The 23,965-nt window shown below is 39.3% G+C and overlaps 1 protein-coding gene across 3 annotated transcripts in view; it reads left to right on the plus strand.

The window, feature by feature from the left end:
- The window catches only part of KIAA1328 (KIAA1328 ortholog), a 178,251-nt gene that overhangs the window by 128,813 nt on the left and 25,473 nt on the right, over positions 1–23,965 (plus strand). For 2 of the 3 annotated variants that reach the window (XM_075078654.1, XM_075078655.1), the window contains 2 exons: positions 11,646–11,830; positions 18,810–18,918. In XM_075078654.1, coding sequence (XP_074934755.1) covers positions 11,646–11,830; positions 18,810–18,918 — 294 coding nt within the window. The remainder of the gene's footprint in view (positions 1–11,645; positions 11,831–18,809; positions 18,919–23,965) is intronic. The other variant, XM_075078657.1, reaches the window with a different exon arrangement.

The following is a 23,965-nucleotide window of genomic DNA, read 5'->3' on the forward strand; positions in this document are numbered from 1 at the left end:
TTTTCTTTAACATTTCACCAATAACCAGTCTATCATGACAGATGTGTACTGGGTTGCCAAATGCTATAGTCTGATTTGGGTAATGGTTCAAAGCTCAGCGTGTCATGGAAATGGCAGTGTGGTCCCTGATGGAGCAGGGGAAAAAAAAGCTTTTCAGCTTCTCAAAGGGCAGTATTTGTGGAAGCAGATGCTTGCTTGCCCTACCCAGCATAAAGAACAGTTCTGCGGGCAGCCGGGAGAGTTCGTACTGCTGGATTTTTATAGGATCATTAATTATATGTTATAAGGCAGCTAAGCATGGCATTCCTAACTCAATGAATTCCATTATGAATGGCCTTTTCATATTCTTCATCTCATTATATTAAATGCATGTGACCTAAAGTTTAGCTAAAGTTATTGTTCGGGTTAACTTTCATTTAGTGGTTGCCCTAATTTTAGAAACAGTATGATCTTTAGATTTTATGGAGAGACAGGGGTTTTTTATGCATGTTTTTGCAGCACTATTTTAGATAATTTCTTTTGGAACTAGGTAGGAACCTCTGTGAGGTGGTAGGAAAGGAATTTAGTCACTTCTTGATTTGCCTGAAGATTTCTGTACCCATGTCCCTGGATGACAACATCCAGTTACACGGATTTGGCTATCATCTCTCTGCCAATAACTCTTAAACCCCCTGCTCTGTTCCGTCCAGTCTTGCATATCTGACTGCCTCTCTGACACATAATCCTGGTTGTTTTGCCTTCAGATCATTTCTAATCTGGCCAAAACAGAACTCCTTTACTTTTTCTTCCAAATCTCTCTTCCCTTCTGATTTTGATAACACCACATCCTCCCTGTCACTCAGACTCATAACCTTGGGGTCACTCTCTCCATCTGCATCTGGGCTGCTGACAGCTATTGCAGCTTCCTTCTCCTCTGCAGCAAAACATGCCCTTGGTGTGTCAACAGTTAAAACACCACCCCTTGCTCTTGTCCTTCATCTTGCCCCTTGACTAGTGTAAAGTCATCTTTGACTGCTCTGTATTCATTCCCTTCCTTCAAAATGAGTCTTCCAAATGAGTATCTTGGCTGCTTATTCAGATCTTGTCACCATTGCTTCTCTGAAACCCTCCTTCGAAGGCCAGTTGTCTACTGGCTTTGCGGAAAGTGGCAAAGGTGCTTCTTTTTTTATTTGATCTGCCTCATTCTCTTCTTTACTCTGCTCGTTATCCGAGACTTCATGTTGTTTTGGGTGTTGCATGAACTTTGGCCATGTGCCCCTACCATGTACCTTAAATCTTTCTGACTTTTGGAACTGTTGAGTCACATCATAGTGACTCCTGCCTCCATTTGTCTCTTCTGACTATATCTTTCCTGTATCATGTCGTACATCTTTGAGACCTTTTTGTTTCAGAGTTCAGAGGTTCAGATTTTCAGACTGCTTTTTTTCCTTCCTACCCCCAATCCTAATTTGATGAGTTTCAAACTAATCCATCTCTTTCCACTGACCACAAGGATTGTCTCTGCCCAGTAAATCCACCTAAAAGCTAAATCATACTCAAAAGATATCACCAATAACCTAGGGAGAGATATTTATATATAGCTTCTAGCACATGCAAGAGGTTAAAACAAAACAATATGCAAGTATCTTCAGACTTCTGTCCATAGTACCAGGTATCACCTCTTTTTGTAATACATGGCCTTCTGTTTGACTGATGCGTAGTTAATCCTTTTTTTTCTCTTTAACTTTGTGCTCCTTAAATCTCCATCTATATCTTGCATCCTTTTTGTCAGAGTAATGTCTCTGAGAGATGGGCTAAATTTATATACTGGAATTTATATACTGGCTGTAGACTCAGCAGGGCTGAGATGGTTTGCCAGTACAAATAATGCAAGCCTCTAAACCCACATCATGGTGTCGGTCTGTCACTAGTGGCAACAGCTCCGGACAGACACTTCTTAACAGGTTATAAGAAACTTGTGCAAAGATAGATTTCCAAGACCTAAGATCAATAGTGGTAGCTGTAAGATGTCAAGAATCTCCTGTATCTGGGCTAACAAAAGTACATGGTGTATTTGTCATGTTCAGTTTATAGGGGCAGGGAATGGGCAGCCCAGAGCCTGGGCAGAGCCCACAGCTTTACTGCACACAGCCTCATGCCAGAATCTCTTCTCTTTGTTTCTTGCTGTGATACTGGACATCAGAGAGTGCCAACACATATCCCACTGATGTGTGCCTCTTAGTGAGGCAATGGTTTCTGTGTGGTTTCAATTCCATTATGTCTCTCTATTTCCTGAATATAAGAGTACAAAAAGTGTTGAATCTTTTCCATAAATATCGTGGTTGAGCCAGTATTTGGTAGTGCTGTCACGTTCACATAAAATCCATACACAGAAAGGAAATCTTTAGTGTGTTGTGTTTGTGTGGGACCCAGGCCATGGTTTTTAGAGTTGCACACCATCAGTTAGGCATCTAAGTCTGTGTTGGACTTGCAATGAATACCTGATTTTTCAGTCACTAGCCGTCAAACATGTTCAATGAACTATGTAACTTCAGTGGATTCAAGGCAATTGAATTGGCCAGAATTGCTATTTTAAACTTTACCAAGAGCGACCTTGTACATCTTTTGAGCATGGTAATCCACTAATCTGAGTAAAGTCCAAAGTCTAACGTCTCTGTTTACTTCTTTTTGGGCTATAAGATTTTTTTAAAAAAGCAGATCAATAAATAATCTCAGTGTTTTCATTTTACTGAGCAATATAATATAGATAAGTACTAGTGTAGTAGTAAAGCATTAATATAGTCCTTAATCATGGAGTGACCACGTCCCACAGGTGTGATTTAATAATGGAAAAAGGGCCAATGAAGTGTAAAGATGAATCAGGAGGGGTGTTTCCAACAGAAGTGGGATAGTGTATGACACGATTTTAATGGATCCTAGTATGAGAGCATTTAGGATGCCATGTACATTTATAGTTACAGACCTGGTAATATTCTAATATGTCATTTTTTTGATCATTATAAAAGAAGAATGAAAAACCACATGAGGTATGTATTTGGCTGGGAAGCCAGTGTGGTGTGAGGAGACATGTTGGCATTATGTTAGAGCTGTCTCTTGTACCTGGACTGAGCTTGTGCCAACACAGCCTCTGGTGGCTTTTTGGAATAAGAAAAGCATTACAGTCCCCAGATTCACTAGTCCCAAAATTTGTTAAGACTTCAACAGTAACAGACCTATATAACCCTAAAACCTACTAGTAATCTGTGCTTAAAATCCTTGATTCAATCATCGTGTGATACAGATAAAGATGATTAGAATAAGAGGACAGAATTTTCATGGAAAAAGATGGGTCCTGTAAGGGTGCTGCCATGTTGGTTTCAGTGATAATGTTCCTAATCGTTAGAGAAATCAGATTCAAGGACAGCAGCCTTGGAAGAACAGGAAAGATGAAACCTCTGTGTTTGTTTTAGAATTTGATGCATTTATGAAAGGCTTTCCCTCCAACATATTGAGTGATATCAGGGGAGCTGTCAGTGACCTGGAAGTTTTTAACTTTATGTTCCTTCATTTCGTCACTTAGAAAGCAGGGATGATAATTTATCATGCCAGTATCCTGAGTATTGAAAGTTAGCATCTATGTGCAACTTTGTCAATGAACAGAAGCAGCTGGAGGTGTTATGTCCTTTGTAACTCTTCTGTCTGCATATAGGCACTGCAGGATCCTCCAAAACTCTTATTTTCTGTGCGTATGTAACTCTTCATAATACCTGCACACAAGAGTGCAATCTTAAATATCTGTTGCTCTAATTAGGCATCTCTTCAAAATGTCTTGTTAGTAGGGCATATTGGAAACCCTGTGAGTACCTACTTTTCAACTCCTATTGTGTCCCTCATTTGCTATATTGTCACTTATCCTTAGCAAATGATTGCTCCATGATGTGATTCATGATCAGAAAAAGGGCTTTTGCAATTGCTGCTCATTTACTGAAAGCTCCTGTTATCAACACCTATCAGCCTGTCTGGAAACTCCTATGGAGGAGAGAGCGCTTATGTACTGATCGTCTTAGTGAAGGAAAATATAAGGACTCTTGCACCAAGCAGGTGGTTACCTGCACACTCAGACTGATTTCTGCAGCAACAGCTCAGCCATGGCCTGTTTTGCAGTGCAGCCCATCTACTGTAGAGTCTTTTGTCCTGGGTGGGCCAAGAACAATGCAAGGGGTGGTGCATTATTGTTCTATGCATTTATCACAACCAAATTGCAATCTAATTTGGGGAATGTTTGTTCAGGAGATAGCTTGCATATGGCATTTTGATGGGCACCTTGTGAATGGGGCTGGCTCTCAGCCAAACAATAGTGATGCTGGATAAGGCATTAAGGCATTCACTTTGCTGAAGAGCATGTGATTCTCCTTCTGAAGGAGAGAGTGTCGCGGCTTGATCTACTGGAGAACTTTGGATTTAGTTCAAAAACTTTGTTTGTCCTAAACAGGCTTTTGCATCATTCCTTATGGTACTTTCTCTGGTGACAGCTAGGCAGGCTTTTCAGATATACAGACACTGTTTTGAAGGATTGTTTTTATACCTATGACTTGACATTTACATGACTTTCTTTTGTGAAGCCTGACAGCACTGCTTGCTGGAACGACAGCTGCTCTGCTCTGTAAGAAAGGCCAAACACACAATCACAGCATTTTGTCCTGGTAAAGCTTTACCAGCCTGTTTTCTGTGGCCATTTCTCTATGACTGTGTAAAAACCTTTATGTTGGAATTTTCTGTGAATTAAGAAGAAAAGAGAGAAAAGTAATCAGAGCTCATTTTGCTGTTTGTTAGGAAAAATAAGATACGCGGGGAACATGTTGGTAGGGAGTTGAAATATAGCTAACTTAAAGCAGAATGAGGACAGGGCTTCAAAGGGAAGGCATGAATATAATTTTAGGTGGAATTTAGCTTAGTACTTGCTACAAATAGACCTCTAACTGTGTGTATTAAGTGAAGTCCTGACTTCATTGAAGATAAAGGCAGTATTCTGATTGATTCAATGAGGCCAGGGTTTCACCTATGGCTGGTATGATCTAATAGGTCATTGCTAATTAAGAGCATATTTGGCCTCAATTCTTGCTGGTGGAATTAAGTATCTGAGCACCAGTCACTGAGGGAATGGGGAAGGAACTGGTATCTGAGAGACATGGTCTGGAGGCTGTGCTGTGGATTACTGTATGCTGGTACAGCTTGATACATGGAAAAGTTTTTAGCATAGTGGCCAGTATAACTGCTCCAAGATAGGAGGAAACTAAGCCAAACACAGTAAGTGCAGAAGAGATCATTCAACAGAGAAAAAAATAAACCCAGCAGAGAAACCAGATACACCCACAGGCATTAATGGATTCAAGGACGCTGAGCCTGAAGAGGACTGTAAGAGATGGAAGCTCTGCATCACTCCCCAGCAACATATTGTGTGTATAATAACATGTAGATTGTAGGCAATCACATCTACTTTCTATGATGAAAAATCATTTTGTTACAGGCAGATTTGATAAGATTCATATTTCAGTGCAGAACTCTCACTGGCTGCTGAGGTGTTCCCCTACCTGTCCCTGCCCTCCTGCCTTTTGCCTAGAAAAATATGTGAGAAAGGAGATGGACTTGGTCCCGAAGATCATGGACCTGTTGGAGCTGGTCCAAAGGAGGGCTGCAAAAATGATCAAAGAGGTGGAACACCTGTCCTGTGAGGAAAGGCTGGGAGAATTGGGATTCTTTAGCCTGGAGAAGAGAGGGCTCCAGGAGCACCTGCTTGACAGCTTTCAATACTTCAGGGGGGCTTAGAAGAAAGATGGGGACAGGCTTGCTGACAGGGCTTTTAGCCATAGGACAGGGGGGCGTGGTTTTAAACTCAAAGAGGCTACCTTCAGGCTAGATGCAAGGAAGACTTTTTTTACCACGAGGGTGGTGAAACACAGGAACAGGTTGCCCAGAGAGGTGGTCGATGCCCCATCCCTGCAAACACTCACGGTCATGTTGGACAGGGCTCTGAGCCACCTCATCTCGTCCAAGATGTCCCAAACTCTTCTGTGATGTCAAAACTATAAATGGACATGCTCTCTAGAAAGGAAAGTAACTGTTCCTTCTTAACATGCACTGGGTCCCAGCATTGTCATTAACATGTTGGTGCATTTAACATAAGCCTCAAAATGCCAGGTGTCATAACTGGGCCACAAAATCTTACTCCAGGCTTCAACACAGCCTTCAACATTCACATTAGACTAGGATATTTTACCTGCTTTTTAAAGGAAGGGAAAAATGTTAAGCTTAGATTTTTTCCAAGCACTCTATGTTTCAATATGATAGGCTTTAGATTTTTTAACAGTGAGTTTTTAAGGTGGTTCATCTGCTGACATGAGCAGATTGGTTTTGTGGTAAGGAATGGAAGGGTGGTGGCATTCAGGGATGAGAGATTGCCCTGAAATTCACACTGTGAACTCCCCGCCTGCAAGTCTTATCTCCCTTCCAGCTCTACTCAGCTGTCCTGTAAATTTGTACACCCTATGCAAAGCAGGAGCAAGTGGACCAATCTGACTCCTCTTTCCCGTGTGCTGCTCTGCTGGCTTGTACATCTTGATGTGTTTCTCCCCTCAGCTACGCTGGAAAGAAGGTGCAGGCTGTGTCCCCACAGAAGAGGATCCAGGTTTGCAGATGGAGATGTTCTAAGGAGGGCCATAAGCTCTAATTCTGTTCTCAGGGTTTTCCTTGTGGTTAGCTCTAAGCAGACACACATGGTTTGTGCACTAATCTGAGGTGTCTTCTTTTGTCAGTGAGTGGAGTATTTGGGAGTTGGTTCCAGCTCTTTCACCTCTGCTGACCTGCTTGCTGTCCAGGGTCCCAGCTTCTTTACTGCATCAGTTTCTCATCTTCCTTGCCTTGCAAATTAGGGTAATCACACCGCCCTACCTGACATGGTGGAAAAAAACACTTGAGAAGTCTTTGCACTTGGTAGTTCTGGAAGTAAGGGCTTACAAAGAGTAACACAATACACTTTTGAGGGCTGAAAAAGTTGTGGTTGTTCAGGAGACCGTTGTTGTTGCTTCTCAGATTCACTCATCCGAAGTCTTCAGTCCTTTCTCCTGTGAAATTTTTTTTTTATTTGCCATGCAGCCAGCTTCCCAAACAGTCCCACTTTGGAACCAGTGGTTTTCAAAGTGTGGTTTGATAACTTGATTTAAACTGATCTAAATTTGGACCCCCGCTGAAAATAAGATCCTGTGATATATTGACACCTTCTTCTTTGTCCCAGCACTTGTGATACTGCTGCTTTATACCGAGCTGACTCTGGAAGCTGATCTGGCTGAAAACTCTCCCAGCCAAAGTGGCAGGGGGGGAAGCAATTTTAAGCCTGTTTGTCAAACTGCATCTGAAATAGTGATGCAGGTTTCAACTACAAAAACGTATTGCTTGGGTTGTCTACTTATCACCAGTTTTGCATCATTAAGTGTTATGCATTCTTGGCCTGATATAATTTCAGCAGATTGCACACATGAACTGTTAATTATTTTATTTTTAAAACAGAAATTGCAGAACAGGAAAATAACATTCCAACATGTTTGCTTTTGGAGCTAACCTACCATTGCAATCTGTTAGTTTGATAATGGTTAAACTCACAAGCCCTTGCCTCAACAGGGTGCAGTAGGGCACCATTAAGGCAGCCATCTGTTGAACATATATACTGGAGGCATGAATTGCCTTTCATTTTGTATTTCTGGCTAGTTATAATGTAGTCATGTTCTCTGGATGCCACTGATCTGCACTGAAAAATGCATGGAGAGATCAGAGTTCAGTGGAAGGTGAGCATACAAATTTGGGATCGATGGCTGGGAACCCGTCAGATGAACGGTAGGTAGAGAGCAGGGAAGAGACAAAACCTTGGGGGCGTACGCATGCTGATAGTAAATGCTACTCTGTGGCAAGGGTCTTAGTTGCTTGAGTTGCTTAGTGTTTCAATAGATCTGTAAAACTCCATTTGCAGACCAAGGCTACCATTATGTTGGATTGATTCATCAGGATGAGCAGCTAAAACAAGTTAAATTCTATCCGAGTTTTCCTGCATTAATTTAAAAATGAATTTAGTTGGCTCTAAATGGACATTTGGTTTAGTATCTTGAAGAACTGACTTTCCTCTATTAAGGCAGAATAATGTATCTATATGGTGCCCTAACTTGAACAGTACATAAAGATTAGTAAATAAGACCCCATTAAAAATACTTATAATGTAAGTAACATGGGTCCCAATAGCCTTTCTAATGTCCATTAATGCTCATTCTGAGGATCAGAGCTCATTTTACTGAGCCATTTAGTCAAACCATGTGATTATTTAGAAAGTTAATTCATGCATACTAAAATCTAGCTTAAGTAATGCAGAGGGTAGGAGGTAAAACTCTATGGAGACGATAGTCCTTTTTGTTATTTAATGATCAGCCATAATTAACTTGCAAATTTGAAATAATTAGAACAAATTAAAGGTATTTAACTTTGCCTCCCTAAAGAAAAATTCAAATTGCACCAAATGCAGCTTTAAATTATTCAAGTCTCAGAGGTCTGTGCTGGGTTTTTTTACAATGCCTTTTCTATGATGAGAATACCAATCTGCTTTTTGTCAGAAAGCATCCTATCAAGTAATTGTTCTTTGTGCCTAATAAATGACAGCTATTCTTCTTTGTAAAAGTATTTCAGTCTCTGAAGACTACATCAGCATTTCCATGGCATTTTAATTCAATAAAACAAAAGGTTAATGTTTTTCTACTTTTTAAGGAATGCAAATAATAGCAGTATTCTATGGGTCTTGAATGACATTTAAAATTTGCCATTCATGCTCAGCAGGGATATCGCGATATGAGGCTCAGACAAAATGGAAGAAATGTTCAAGGTGTGTTTTCCTTTGTTGGTGATATACTTCAATATTCATAAGGAGGCAGCAGTGCTGAGACTTGCTTCTTTTCTGGCCATGCTACTCTACAACTCCTGCCTTAGTATATATGTTAGGTAGGTTAATAAGGTCTTTATGTAGACAGTCTTCTCTGCGGTGTAGTTTCAGGGAATAACGTGAAAATTCATTGAATATCGTGGTGCCCTGCAGGAAGTCTTACTAACTATGTTGCATTTAAGTGATATGATGGATTGCTGGATTTGAAAATAGAGAAGGACCTGCTTTGTCACTTAATCTCTCTAGCTGTACATAACTGATCCCTTTGGACCGTATGTTATTTTTAAATTTTCCAGGTTGCACTAGTCACATCATTCATTTTACTAATTATTTCACAGGTAGATGAGTAACTATGCTCTGAAAGAGACCTTTTTTTCCCCCCCTTATGTTTTCTTCACTTAATTTTGGTACATTGTTAGTTATTTAATTTTTGTATCTCTCTACATTATTGCTTTCCCTCTGTGGAGTGAACACCTCTCAGATTAAGTGCTTGTCATTTTAAGATTGGACATTCTATCCTTACTTGATCAAAACTTTGGTGTGAGCTTTCTTTTATTAAATACTAAAGAACCAGGCTCTAATTAATTGTTTAGTGAGCTATAAATGCAAATACGCTTGCTTTTGTTATTTCCTCATAAATAAGCTTCCGTAACTTCTTAGTGTCTGTTTCTGTTGGAATTGCCTCTGCCATAGCATTATTTAAACCAGAACTCAGTATTCTAGAGGTAACTGCACCATGTAAAAAGTATTGTAGGGAACCAGTCGAGTAATCGCCTCCTTATGTACAAGGCAAAGGTCACTTTTTTCAGAGAAGATCTGTAGGTTGTAATTAAATGTACTTTAAAAACTCAGAAAGCATCCAAATAATGACAGCCTTAGTGTTTTTTAAATGCTGTTAATCATACAAGTATAGGCAAATTGAATATCAAGTCCTGTATTATCAGAGAAAGCTGGTCAAGTATTACACCTTTAAGCCTCTTTAAATAGTTATTAGGTTCCAAACCCACCCCTTGCTGTACTCTGGGTTGCAGGAATTAGTAGGTTAATAATTTCATATAATTCCAATAAGATACTAATTTAGTCCACCAGAAAATTTAATAACACTTTGCAATATTGTTAGTGGCTACACAGTTTGAAGCCCTACAGTAAATGGAGGTTGTTCAGAGAAGCTTTATCCAAAACTTCAGCCAGTTATTACAGGTCATAAGCCATTATATAATGTTCTGCATTAATAATACAGGAGTAATACTAATTGTCCAACAGGCGCAGTGGGCCCTATTAAACAATGCCTCATACAGCACATTGATTTGAAACTTTTAATTTAGCTATCGTTTTCTGATGGGAACATCAGATATCTGCTTTTTTTTCTCAGATGCACAGTAACTTCAGTAGTGTAAGCTTTTAAGTAAAAGATTCTTGTGAATTGGCCTCCACAAAGCTGTATCCCAAATAACACAAACTCAGTGGCAGTCTTTGGGTTACCCATGTAAAATTGATGCTTAAATAGGAAAAAGATTTGTTTAATCTTCTGTTAACTTAGGAAAGCTTTATGTCACTCCCATGATTGCAAGTAGAGCAGTATAATCTTGGGATGAATTGTATTCCTTCATGTGGATGATCCAGAGGTTGTTTTATGTTTTTAAACAGGGGGCTAATGATGTATATGTGTTGGGAATCCTCATTTAAAGCAGCAGTTGTTTCCCAGAGAGCAGAATTTGAAAGCAGTGGGTTATCTTTACAGAGAGGAAGACTGGTCTCCATAGCCTCCTGTCTTCCCAAAATGTTTTGTGGCTGCCTGTGACCGTAGAGACTTGAGACGTGCGTGCTCCACATCACCAAATTTGCCTCCTGGCTCTATCTATGCAGTGTTTACAAACTTGTGCTGGAGTTTATCTTGAACCATGATGGTTCTGGTTAGCTTTCGCTTTTCTTACTCTACTCAAACTGCTGCACTTGCTGCACCAGATACTCTCCCACCAGTTTGCTCATACATTCTCTATCCTGCTTACAAGTAATTTTGTTTATTAATTTCTCCTCTTTTTGTCTTATTCACTCTTATCCCTTTTCTTCTTGAATCAATGCATCACCATCCCTGGAGGTATTTAAGAGTCCATGTAGATGTGGTGCCTAGGGATGTGGTTTAGTGACGGACTTGGCAGCATTAGGTTGGACTTGATGATCTTAAAGGTCCTTTCCAAACTAAATAATTCTATGCTTCTATGATCTGCTTCCCTTATGCAAACTATGACCCCAGTTTTCTCTTCACATAATCTTTTCTGTTTCCCTTTTTTTGTAGCAAAGTGAACACTTTTTTTAATTACTCTTTCTTCCAACCTTGTTCCAATGTGCTGGACAAAGTACTTTATGTATCTTCATCCCACTTGTCCTGTCCTAACCGCACAGGAAATCCAGGAGCTAATGTTTTAAGGAATGTGCCAAATGCCACAAAACTCCAAATAAAATTGTCAAAGTGCTGCCAGCTGCTGATAACCAAAGGCTTCTGATAAAGTAGGTTGGTAACTCTTCAATCCTTAGGCATCCTGATTTCAGACATTATAAATGGATTCAACAAGAAATCAAACATCAGCATGATGGTAACACTTCTGGAGAGTGAAAGTAGGGGAGAGCGCTGGGTGCAGTGTTGAAAGGGCTGAATGAGTCATGTAATACTGTGATCTTTCTTTCCTCCCAGTGTACCAGTGTTGAAACATGAAGATTATTTTCCAAGGACACCTGCAGTGAGCAAAACCTCCAGAACACCCAGGAGTAGTGGTGGGAGCAGTTCGGGGAAGAAAATGGTTGGTTTTGGTGCAAACATGGGAGATGGGCAAACCTTTTTGATGCAAACCAAGAGGGAAGGCACCAAGTCAAGGGAAGGTAAGGGGGAGCATACTGTATTTCAGGGCCTTGAGTGTGCTGATGGCATTTAGAAATTGTATATATGTGTTCAAGAGCATATCAGTAAAATGCACGATTAGAGGGAGTGGATTGCAAGTTGCTTAAAACAACCCAAGAGAAAGCAGCTACGTTTAAAGTAATAAAAAGCATAGAAAGCCTTGTAAATAACAAGTGATCTTCTTGGCTGATGTTCCTGATGGAAGGGAAGAAATAGCCCTTTAATCTCAAAAAGCTACTTCAACAATTCTTTTTCTTTTCCCAGCAAGCAGAGAGAATAAGTGCAGCGGGGGTTGCTCTTGAAATGTAATCTTCTTCACATTCTTTTCCTCCCCAAGTAATGGCTCCACCATCACAACCTGATATTTTGCCACACAGGGATGTCTGTATGGCTGAATCTATCCTGCTTTGAGCTTAGCACCTCCAGTTAAGGAGCAGAGAAGCAGCCCTTCTTAGGAAGAGAAAGAGTTGGGAACAAAAGCAGCTTGGATGTTTCACTGCCAAGCCTTGAACATAATCCTTGGTTCAATTATGAGCTAACTTTTTTTTTATTAACTTGTCAGCCAGTTTACCGTATATGTCAGCATAAAAATAAAGAAAATGGCAAAATGAGAAGAAATGTGGTGCCGTTCTCAAAGGAACAAATAACTTGTGTTATTGGTTAAGACTGTACCAACATTAAAAAGCAGTCCCTGTGAAGAAACTTTCAAAAGGGTATCATCAGCCTGGACCCAAACAGTGGCTGAGGTTAATCTCTTCCAAGGCACAGCTACAAAAGTTGGAAGCCTGTAAAGGGCTTGTGTCCAAAAAAATCAATTTCTAATTTGAAACAAAATCATTTTTGACTAACAGGGGTTCAGGACCCATTACTTTTGCTGTATAGTCTGCTGACATTTCACACTTTCTGTTGTGCACAATGAATCCTAATAGTCATTTTATAACATTGCTACACCAATCAATTTAAGCAAGAGAAAGCCGTTACAATTCTGCAAAGTTTCAGGGGCAATTTTCACTGATGGTTTTCTTTTATGTTTTTTTCAGCTATCATTTTTTTTTCTTCTCTTTTCCCCTTCCTTCTCCTCCCTCCTTCTCAATACTGTAGTGTTGAAATTGAGATTTTTCACAGTAGGAGGATGTGTTTTGTTCCTTGGATAGGGATAGTCCCCCAAAAGTAATTTATTTTCCATAGATTTTGAGGAAAAAAATCCAACCTGGCATCTCTTTCAGTCATTCATTTCATTTCGTAGTACTTAGGAGAAGTTACAAGCTGCATCTGCCTACTGCACATAGCAACTGAGCTGCACGTGTGCTGATTTAGTGATCATAGTGGTCAGCATAATTTCTGAAGATGGTGGGTATCTTTTGCAAACACTTACTGGGATTGCTAGCTTTGAAAAGGTAGAGCTGCATGGCAAAATATAACTTATAAACATTGGCCCTTGCTGTGATACCAGATAAAGTTCAGAGAAATGCTTTCAAGCTGTGGAACAACCTCAGGTCTATTACTGATTTGAATGCCTTGTTTATCACAAGGCAAATTACCTAGCGCTAATCACTGAAGTTGAAGTCTTCTGTATTTAGTACCTTTTTAATTGGCTTCCCTCTGTTATATGTTTGGACTCCTTTAACAAGCATACACACATACTTGTAAACTGTTTTTTCCATCTTTGGAGATCACCAGGGCACAATGTCAAGTTTCTTAATTCTAGTTAGCTCTGGACTTAGCTGTCTCTGTCCTTGCTTCTGCTGGATCTTCCCATCTGTTGCTGTCCTGGGATTTCTACTTCAGAATTTATTTTTTTATTAGGAAGCAATTATTCAGCATATCACAAAAATAAAATGAAGGATGCTAACATTGTTTACTGTGGCGAAACTTATAAAAATATCGTATTTGCCTTACTGCATCAGAGTGCTGAGCCAGCAAGCCCGGTGGACTGTCTTGGACAGCATTCAGTACCTATTGTGTCAATATGAAGTGATCCCTCTACCAAAGAAGTACATTTACCTGAGCTCTAGCTAAGCCATGTGATGTGGGAAAGGGGCATGAAGCCAACAAGTTAACATCTTGAGGCATGAAACTTGATGTTATTTAGCCACATACTTTAAGGTGGCCTTTTGATCAGAAAACAGCATTGCTGGATACTGTGTACAGAAACATGTCCACTGAAAACTTCTCGACAGTCAGATGTTAACATATTGCTACGGAGGTTTATTTTTCTCATGCCTTGATCTGTCTTGTCTCTTTAAATTGTATGTTCTTCAGGATGGGGACTTTCTCCAAGCATGCCTTAGTGCAGTGCCAGTGCTGATGTGTGCTTTTTGGGATCACTATATAATCTCCCTGTACCACCGGGAACAGTGGGTGCATCTGGGAGACAGTGCAACCCGTGATAGTGTCCCTCCACAGCAATGTAGTTGTACCAAGTTTTGGTGTTGTCTTGTTCAAATACCTTTGTCGTCTTAGATTATTTTTTGTTTTAGAAGATAAAATGATTAATCAGGAAGCCGTTCCCATGCTGGAATGCTGGAAGGCTTTACTGCGCACAGGACTGCTCACTTACTATGAGTGCAGAGAGTTTGGAAAGGGTGATTTCCTAATAAGCCCACTTTTCCTTTCTCTCTGCAGGTGTTTAGTAGTGGGAAGAAGAGCATTGTTAACCTGGTCCCATCACCTCATGGAGTGAAGGGGGCACTTGTGCTCTCTTTTCGGGGTAGAAGCTTACTGGGTCAGCTTAGGCAATCAGCTTTTTCTTTTCCCACTGTTGCTTTTTGTCTCTTGATTTCTGTTTACTCCTTAATTTTTATTCCTGTGCTTTAGCAGGTGTTTGTGTCTTGTAGCCAAACTTTTTCAGTGTTACCAGCAAAACTTTAAGCAGACAAAGCAATCCTCAAGTCTTAGATCTTTTCAGCAGTAAATTGTTTTTATTGGTGTCACCAGCAGCTATGTCAATTTGTACTAAAATCTAACAACTTGTCTAGTTAAAAAGCACTGGAGTACAGAAATGTGTGTTTCTCTTCCTTCCTGCCCTGGAAAATACTGGTTTTGGGCTGAGAAACTAAAGTAGATTCTATCGATTGCATTCTGCAATATTGGGCACTTCTCTACATTTACGTTTAAAGTCTTCCTCTTCACACCCTTCCTGAAATATCTCTGCATTGAAACAAAGAACAAACTATTTTTTCCTTTGTATCTCTTTCGAGGACATAGCATCTGCATGATAATGTATAGCACGCATGTCTTTCCTTTCCATATGTAAAAGAAAAAGCCAGAGAAGGAAAATTATTTTAGCTCATAGAATCTATACTTTTCCAGGGGCTGATTTTTCTGTGGAGTGTTTGTTTTTAAGTAGGTTTTCTAATGTAGCTTCTTAGGGATTCAGAATCTGGAACTTCTTCCCTTAAGGGAAGACTCTTCCCTACAACCAAATAGAGCAATTAGTTAATATTAGTGAAGTGCTTTGAAGCTGTGAAGTACTATATAAATGTTAAGTGTTATGAATATTAGTATTATTCAATTCATAAAGATTTCTTTCATGATTATCAGCCTAGATTTCCCTTTGCTTACTTTCATCCTATTACTGCTTGAACCAGCCTCAACTGTATATCTTCATTCTTAGTGTTTACACTTTCAAAAGTAGACTGTTGTACTTCCCACTTTCTTCACATTTTAGTTGTCTGTTTCTCAAGCAGAAATATACTGCTATTTGAATTTTCTCAATTGAGTTCTTAATCTACTTTAAATCATTCTTAGACCAAGTTAACCAAATTGAAAATAATATTTTAACATTACCATTTAGAAGACATCTATGATTGCTTTGGGGGTAGCTTACATCTAGTTTAGTTTTTGCTATACTTTGCTACTCCAGGTTCTCTCGGTGTCAAAGTTTAGATTATCACACCATATATGAGCTTTGTTTTTTTCCAAGGGTGAATGTGTTTATTCTTTTTCCGTGTTTCTTGCTTCTCTAGATCATCTACAAGGTCTCCAGTCTCATACTGCCTTCCAACACCTGCAAATCTAATTAATTTGCTGTCATTTGTATCACCCCAGTTCTCTATGACTTTTCATAAATAATTACCAGTCACTTCATAAATTCATTAACTAATTCCCTTTAGCCCTGAAATATATATCCTTCAGACTAAAGAATTTGTATCTTTTTTTTTCCCCCTGATAATTTCTTTTCATCAGCTTTATATAGGCAGGTATTATACATCAACATGGTCTTCATTATCTCCTACTTGCCAATATTCCCTTTCTTTATTTTTTTCTCATAGTATATTTTAAAGTTATTAGTAGCTTGGCCATTTTAGGATCATTATTGATTTAATCTTCTTTGTATATTCATAGACCTGCTTGCTTTTTGGTGTTCCTTTTCCTTCAATCAACTTGCATGCCTTTTTCAGTATGCATTTTTAAACATTTTTTTGTTTAGATATGCACTTATTCAGGATTTCTTGCTACCCCTGATTTACATCTGTGCAGCCTAACAGCGCCAGTATATTCCTACTTAGTTCTTTCTCTTGTTTTCCATTTCTAACCCTGGTAATATTTTCAAACTTGGGTCTTTGAAAAGTCCCCTTGATGTTGTATTGGTCACTTGCAAGTCCATGTATTATTTTCTTTTTGAGAAATACCTCTACTTTGCTATGAATATAGTATGTTGACAGTTTGCCAGCCTTTTCTCATGTTAGGAATTGAATATATTCTCCCATGCTCACCAGGCTTTTATTACTTTGGATTAGTTTCTTAAAATCCATCTGCCTCATTCCACTGTCACGTGAAATTATTTCTAAATATCTCTTATTTGATCATAAAGCCAAAAGTCTAAGCAAGTGGCTTCCAGTCTTTATACGCATACCTACTCTTCTCATCATGGATTGGCACACTATCAAGTTACCAAGGACATGCAATCAACATATATCCCCATGATATTTCTAACAGTTCCTTCAGTGGTAATTAACTCTTTGTTAGACGAGACTTTTTCACTTCATGGTACTGAAGCATGGTGCCTTATAGCAGGGCAACAAGAACCCATTTCTTTTGTTAGCCTCCCTAGAATACACCTCAAAACATGTGGTTTAATTATATTGTATTTCTTTGTATACATCTTAAATCAATGCAGTATTTTAAATAATCTTAATCCCTTGGACATCTGTAAGTTTTTTGCTGAAGCTAAAATTACAACCTTGTTGTGTTGCTTCATGTTTTGGCATGGATGGTATATAATGTTGCTGTTGACAGAGCTGAGAAATATTTAGGCATGACAGAATTACTTAAAGAGCTAAACACTGATTTTACTTTAATTTTTGCTGACACTTGTAGTTTTCCCTATACTCTACTGTTTAGTTAAGTGATGTTGGTTGGACAGAGCTAATTAGGCTAGACTTAAAAAGGCCAAACTCACAGGCTTTTGTGTAGTAGACCAAATTACTCCTGATTTGCCTATTCCACTTACCTCTGACTACTTGTCTGCATGTTGTCTAACTAAATCCTATCAGTTCACAGGTGGGTGGGTGAAAGGTGCAAGGTCGATGGGAAATTGGCTGGACCACTAGCCTCAAAGGGTTGTCGTCAGTCCAGCTGACAGCCCATTGCCAGTAGTTAACTGCTTAACGTCAGCAACCTGGACAGCAGGACAGGATGCACCTTCAGCAAGTTTGCAGACAACACCAACTGGGGAAGCAGTTAATATGCTGGAGGGTAGGGACCAGTATTCAAGAGCTTGACAGGCTGGGAAAATGGTTTGACTGAAACCTGTTTAGGTTCAACAAAGGGAAATGACAGTTCCTTCAACTGGGTTGGACCAATCGCATGTAACAGGACCAACTGGGTGCTGACAACCTAGAACGCAGTTTTGCCAGAAAAAAACCTGACTGTCCTGCTGAACAGCAAGTTGTACACAAGTCAGCAGTGTGCCTGTGTGATGGAGTAACCAAACCTCATACTGGGCCGTAATAGCAGAATTGTGGTCGTTGGGTGGATGAAGTGACACTTCCTCTCTGATCCACTCTGGTGAGACTGTATCTGTAGGGTCCTAAGTCCAGTTTGGGGCTCTGCAGGGCAAGGAGAACATTGACAAACTGTAGGAAGTCTAGCAGAGGCAAGCAGGACAGTCCAGGTTAGAGCATATGACCTACTGGGAGAGGCTAAGAAAGCTGGGTGCATTGAGGCTTAAGAACAGGTGATTCAGCACAGATCTTCCTGCTTTCTTAGCTACCTAAGCAGAGGGTGTAGAGAAGAGAGAATGATACTATTCTTGGAAGTCATCAGCAACAGGGCAAGAGACAATGGGAAAAAGTTAGACTTCAGGAAATCCCAATTAGCTCTACAGAAGACATTTTCCACTGTGAGGGTGGTCAGACACTGGAACCAGAGAAGTTGCCCAGAGAGTTTGGTTCACTGTCAGTAGAGACATTCAAAACCTAACTGGACAAGTGCCTTAAACCTTATCTTGTTGGCCCTGTTTTGAATGGAGGATTGGACTACATGATCTCCAGACTTCACCTTTCAACCTAGGTTATTTTGTAATTCAGGAGTTATTGGGAGGGGGTAAGAAGGAAAGGACTAACAGTTCTATTTTATTGAAAGCAAAATACTGTTACAGTGTTATTTACACTTGGAAAACATCTTGTTGTATGTCATGAGAACTGCATCTGTGAAACAATCTGAATCCTGTGGACCACTATAAGACGTGACACAGTGCAAGCCTGTCAAACTTCGGGCAGTAAGATGGAAGCTGTAGAGTGTGACTTATTCTACAGATTTGATTCTGTGTGATCCTGAAATGCATGCTGTGCATAGTACTGTCAGCTGATGAGTTCTCCGATTGCCGTTTCACTATATACGGCACTCCAAAAATGTTGCAACTTTTAGTCCCAGTATTCTGTGATAATGCAGAATCACAAAACAGCTCTCCAAAACTTACTAGCCTCTGATGTCTGGTTTGTCTTCATTTCACAGGAATAACTTCAGGACCTAGGAAGGATGCAGCCACATTTCCTGAGCTGATAGGCAGTAGCAAAGAGCTTGCAGCCACAGCCACATCACCAATCCAGCATGACAATTCATGGTAAGCCACTAGGTAATCTCTGGTTTAAGGTTCTGCAAACACAGCCATCTAATTCACCTAGATGCAGGGAAGTGGCTGAATTTCTGTGATACTTCGTGTAAGCACGAGCTGGATAATATAAACTAAAAACTGCCATATCCTTCTGACATTTATAGTAAGCTTTAAATTGCTTGTTAGACTAAGAAAAGCAGGAATATGCCAAGTTCTAACATTTTAATTTTACTTAGATTTTGAACAGAAAGTATTTTATGTTCCAAGCCCTGACACATTAAATATATTTGTAAATAATTTGAAGGGATGGTGTTAACCCCTGTTAGGTTTTAAATCCACTTGAAGATTTTAATCCCCCTGTATTCGCTTCCCCCCTCCATTTTATCAAATATCATTTCTTTTAAAGTGTTTTGTACCAGAGTTATTTTATGTTTAATGACAAGCAACAAAATCACATTAAGTCAGCAATTCCTGATTATACTATATATCTGCACTAAATGCACTGGAAAAGCAGCATTATCAGTTCTGCTCCAATGAAGAAACAGAAAGCAGCATTGTTGTTAGACTTAGGAGTCTAAAAACAACTTCCCTTCTCTAGGCAGGATTACAATTCTAGTGGTAAGTGCCTAGAAAAACAGCATACAATCCTTGCTTTTCTTCATCATATCCCACATTTTCTCATAATAAAATCTTCAGTTAAGCAACAAAGCAAATGTGGATTAAAGTATGAATTTGCTATATTTTAGCCCACTAGTTCAATCACTTTGCAGTGGGATGACAAGAATGTATGACCGTTCATAAGAAGAGTTAAATGTTTCTTGGAGAATGAAAGGGCTTGAGTCAGATTAAATCTTCTGTTGGCCCAGTGGACTAGGAAAATGCATGCTTGATATCATCCCTGTATTCTTGGCAGCAGCTGGCAGTTTATTTCTATCTTCTGAGAGAACTTGTGATATATAATAGGTGAAAAACCACTATCAATATTGACAAATTTGTACTTACTTGCTATGGAAACACTTCTTTTTTTCTTCTGAAGGAAAGGATGATAATTCTGGGAGGATTTAAGAACTGAGATAGATTGGGCTCTGTTTCCCACAAGTAACTGTATGTTTAAACAAACAGAAACCACAAGATTGCCTAAGCATTTCTCTTAAAAGCACAGGTTCCCCTTGCAAGATGGTATTATCAGATAAAGAGTGTGTAAAGATACTGCTTGATATGGTCTAATAGTGACAAGTTGAGATTCCATTCTGGTACTGAGGAGTAGATATAATTATTCACATCATACAACAACTGCTCAGAAAAAGGAATCTTATTCAAGAGGATTGATGGCCCATTCTTTTCCACAGAGGGGAGTAAAATATTTGTTGAAATATGCTGTTAGAAATCATATCAGATAAAGTGATCAGTATAAGGAGTCTGATTAGCTGTCATCCTTAAAGGTTTATTTTACCAGTTGATGACATATTTTGAAAAATCCTGTATTTCTGGGGTGCTCTCTCCCACACTTCCTCACTTTCTTTCTCTCATTGGTGCTGTAAGTATAATTGTAAGTATAAGCAGCCATGTTGTGCTTTCCCTTACTCATGGCCTTCTCTAATTGAAAATGGTAAATGGACAAGTATTTCTGTGGAGACCTAAAGCTGATCCTATCCTTCATCAAAAAACCTGCTTGGGCAGCAGGTCAGTCTCAATTTATCACTGAATGGTTATAAGCTTAGACTGCAGGTTTAACTAACTAAATTAATCAATATTGAGAATTATTGCTGCTTTTGTGCTACTAAAGTTAGGGTTTGTCAGCATGTTCGTTATAATCTGTGATTTGGGGGGAGTTAACAGCTTAACCACAACAGTTGGCACGGGTCTAAACTTGCAGCGCAAAGCCCTAGCCTAAGAGCAAATTTATTTATTCAGCAGTACGTGTAAACCTAATTACTCTTGACTATTTAAATTTATAGGACTAGATTCAACTCATGTTTGTGCCAGCTTTAACTAGCACAAACCCTGGCACCCAGCAGTAGCAGCAACGGAAAGCCTGCCAGGGAGAAGGTGTTGGAAAGCGACAGAAGCTCCCTGCCAGCACGAGGCATCAGGGTGCTACCGCAGCTTCTGGGGAGGGCTGGCTGGATAAGCAGGCATGGCAGGTAGAAGATGCATTGGCTTGATTGCCTGTCTTGGCTAGGCTCAGACGGAGGCTTCAGTGTGTTACAGCTACTTCCTGCTTGAGGACGAATCACTGCAGTCCTACTTTTTTCTCTCTCTCAGAACGAATCGTGTCTGGGACAAGAAATAAGCGTCCCTAGAAGGTAAAGGTGTGTGCTTTGAGAGCCTTAGTGCTAGACCTGTAGAAGGACCAGACTTGCAGAATGAATGTGCACCAGGTGGTTTCAGTGATATCTCTGGAAGAAAAATAGCATTTCTTTATCCAGCGTCCTGAGTTGGGCTAATAGTGGATTTGTTTGCCCATCGTGCTCCTATGCACGCCTGTCGCTGCTTTTTGTAATTCAGTCAAGCTTTGCATGTTTGGTTATCCAGTATTCTTAAGCCAAGTGTCTATACCTGCATGAGCCCCTTGAAATTATGTTCACAGCAGGTCTGGAAAGCTTTTCTGCTCCATGTGCTTATTTACCTGGACCAAGCCTCATATATTTGGAAAAAAAATCACAGGTGAGGTTAGGACTGAGCAAATTTGGAAGACTAAGTCTGTTCCTTACCTATCTATCAAGACTATCTTAAACATTACCTTTTTGTTGACCAGGGTAATCTTTTTCATAACAGTTGTTTGCCTAGAAGAAGGGCTCTGGGATTTGGCTGGGAGCTGGAAAGGGGAGATAGTGGCATTTGTAGGCTTTCATGTAGTAATGAAGAAGTTTTTGCTTATATTAGATCTTACCTTAGGTATAAAGTTGTGTTGCAAAACAGAAAAGAAACTGCTCTAAATCAAAGTATTAAGCTATTCTTTTTTTTAAAAAAAAAAGTGTTGTAAATTGTGCCTTGTGAAAGACCATTTAATTTGATTACAGCCCTGGTGCAGTTGTCAGGCTCTCCCCACGCAGAAACTGTTGTAGTGTTGAGTTTGGCACAGTAAGTCCTATAACACTGCAGATAATCAAGCACTTAAAAAGGCACAGGCAAAGGTTGTTCTGCTCACCATGGAAACAGATAATTCTCCTGTAACATTTTTCACTTTGGGCATCTAAGAAGTGAGTTTAAGAACAGTTAGGTAAATTAAGGGATTGAGTGATAGTCTGGGATTTCAGCATTAAGCCTATGTTTTCTTGTTGCGGTTTTATATCAGACCTTTAATGCTAGCTGAATGCTTTGAGTTGGAGTGAAGTTTCTTGTAGCCATTAAAATAAGTGATTTAGAAGTCCCTGCAATATTAGTACTATATTTGAGCTATATTATTATCTGTTAGACTACAGTGGCCTGTTGAATTTTTTAATTATTTTTTTTTTATAAACAGATTGCATTGTGTAAATTTGTGTTTAGGGACATGTTAAAAACAAAACTATTTACCCGATTGCCCAGCACATCTCAGGTGAATGTGTATTCAGGGACTTTTAAGCAAATTAATATCTGATATAAAATATAATGTGCAGAGTTGTATACTTAATAATGCACACTGGAATAGTCTAGAGAAGATCTTTTATGCTGAGTGTTAGGAAATACGATAGTGATGAGATTTAAGCTTTTGCATACTTATGCAGTAGGTGCCTTTCAGATCTGTGTGCATGTTGGATGCTTAAATATGGATGTGCTCTTAAGATGATACTATGAAGTTCCTTCTCCTGTAGAGTCTAAGCAAGCAGTGCCAAAGAAATAGATAGGTTTTTTCCCCCCCTTGGGATCAGACACTAGTCAAGATTCAAAAGGAGGATGAGGAGAGGAAACCTTCCATTCCATATGTAACTTAGGAACATATAAAGGGGTTAAAGTGTGTTTGGAGTGGGGTGGTGAGTTAGGTGTTGAATGTGGTAGGAGGTGCAAGTTTTGCCTACTCCATGGGAAAGTCAGCAGCAGAAAAAGTCCCATATAGTTCCATATGCGAGTGATAAAACCAGACGTTGGCAAATTAATCTCTCTTATTCACGGTGTAGGTTGTTAATTGTTCTCTCTGCTGGCTGTCGATATAATGTGAAATTTTCATTCCCCATTCAAGATGGAAAAAGTTGTGGCTGAAAATGTTAACATTTGCATTTTTATTTGTTGATTTATTTAAAGGACAGCCTCTCTTACAGCAATCCATCACTCAGTGACACCCCAAATATGAATAATGTATTGTAGACTTGCGGTTACAATGTGTAATAAGTGCCAGGGACAGTAGAAGAATGTTAACTATGTTGCAAATGTAATATTTATCGACTCATAGTTTATTGCTTTCGAGGTTCAATAATACTGACCATAGGACATTAATATCACTTATCTTGATTTTAGTTGGGCACCTCTGTATGTAGAAATACCCCATCTATCTCATAGTTACAAAATAAATGTGAATTTTACAGCGTTTTGTAAGAAGTGCATTATAGGTTTCTTTTGCTTAGTGCTCACAATTCTCCTTTTCTGCCTTCTCATTTACTTATATCTGACATTGATCCCAGACCAATTGCCTGACCCAGATGGTGAGCATCTCAGCAGTCTTCTAGAAGTTTTATTTATTGGCTGCGTTATGATCTTGTGCCTCTGATGGTGTTTGGACCAGGTCTCTCTTCCTGTTAAAGACCAGCATGAAAAGAGACTCTTTGATAGTTTTCTAGTGCTTCTGTCTGAAAAGATGATGGCTGAGAGGCTAAAACAGAGATAACTTCCCTTTTGGAAAGACACGCATAGCAAACCTAAATCATCTTTCTTTTAGAGGTTTGTGGCTATCGGAAATAGAATTCTTTAATTAGGTCAACGGTTGTTATAGACTTGGCATTTATCTTAAGGAGAAATTTTTAATCATTGAATAGAAATACATTAGAGCAATTTTGGAAGATTAGGATTTTAAATTCAGTGGTTTTGAGAATCAAAATTTTTCTTGATACCCTACGTAATAAATTTTTTTTTCTTAAAG

The sequence above is a fragment of the Phalacrocorax aristotelis genome, chromosome Z (genome assembly GCF_949628215.1).
Source record: "Phalacrocorax aristotelis chromosome Z, bGulAri2.1, whole genome shotgun sequence".
Lineage (NCBI taxonomy): Eukaryota > Metazoa > Chordata > Aves > Suliformes > Phalacrocoracidae > Phalacrocorax > Phalacrocorax aristotelis.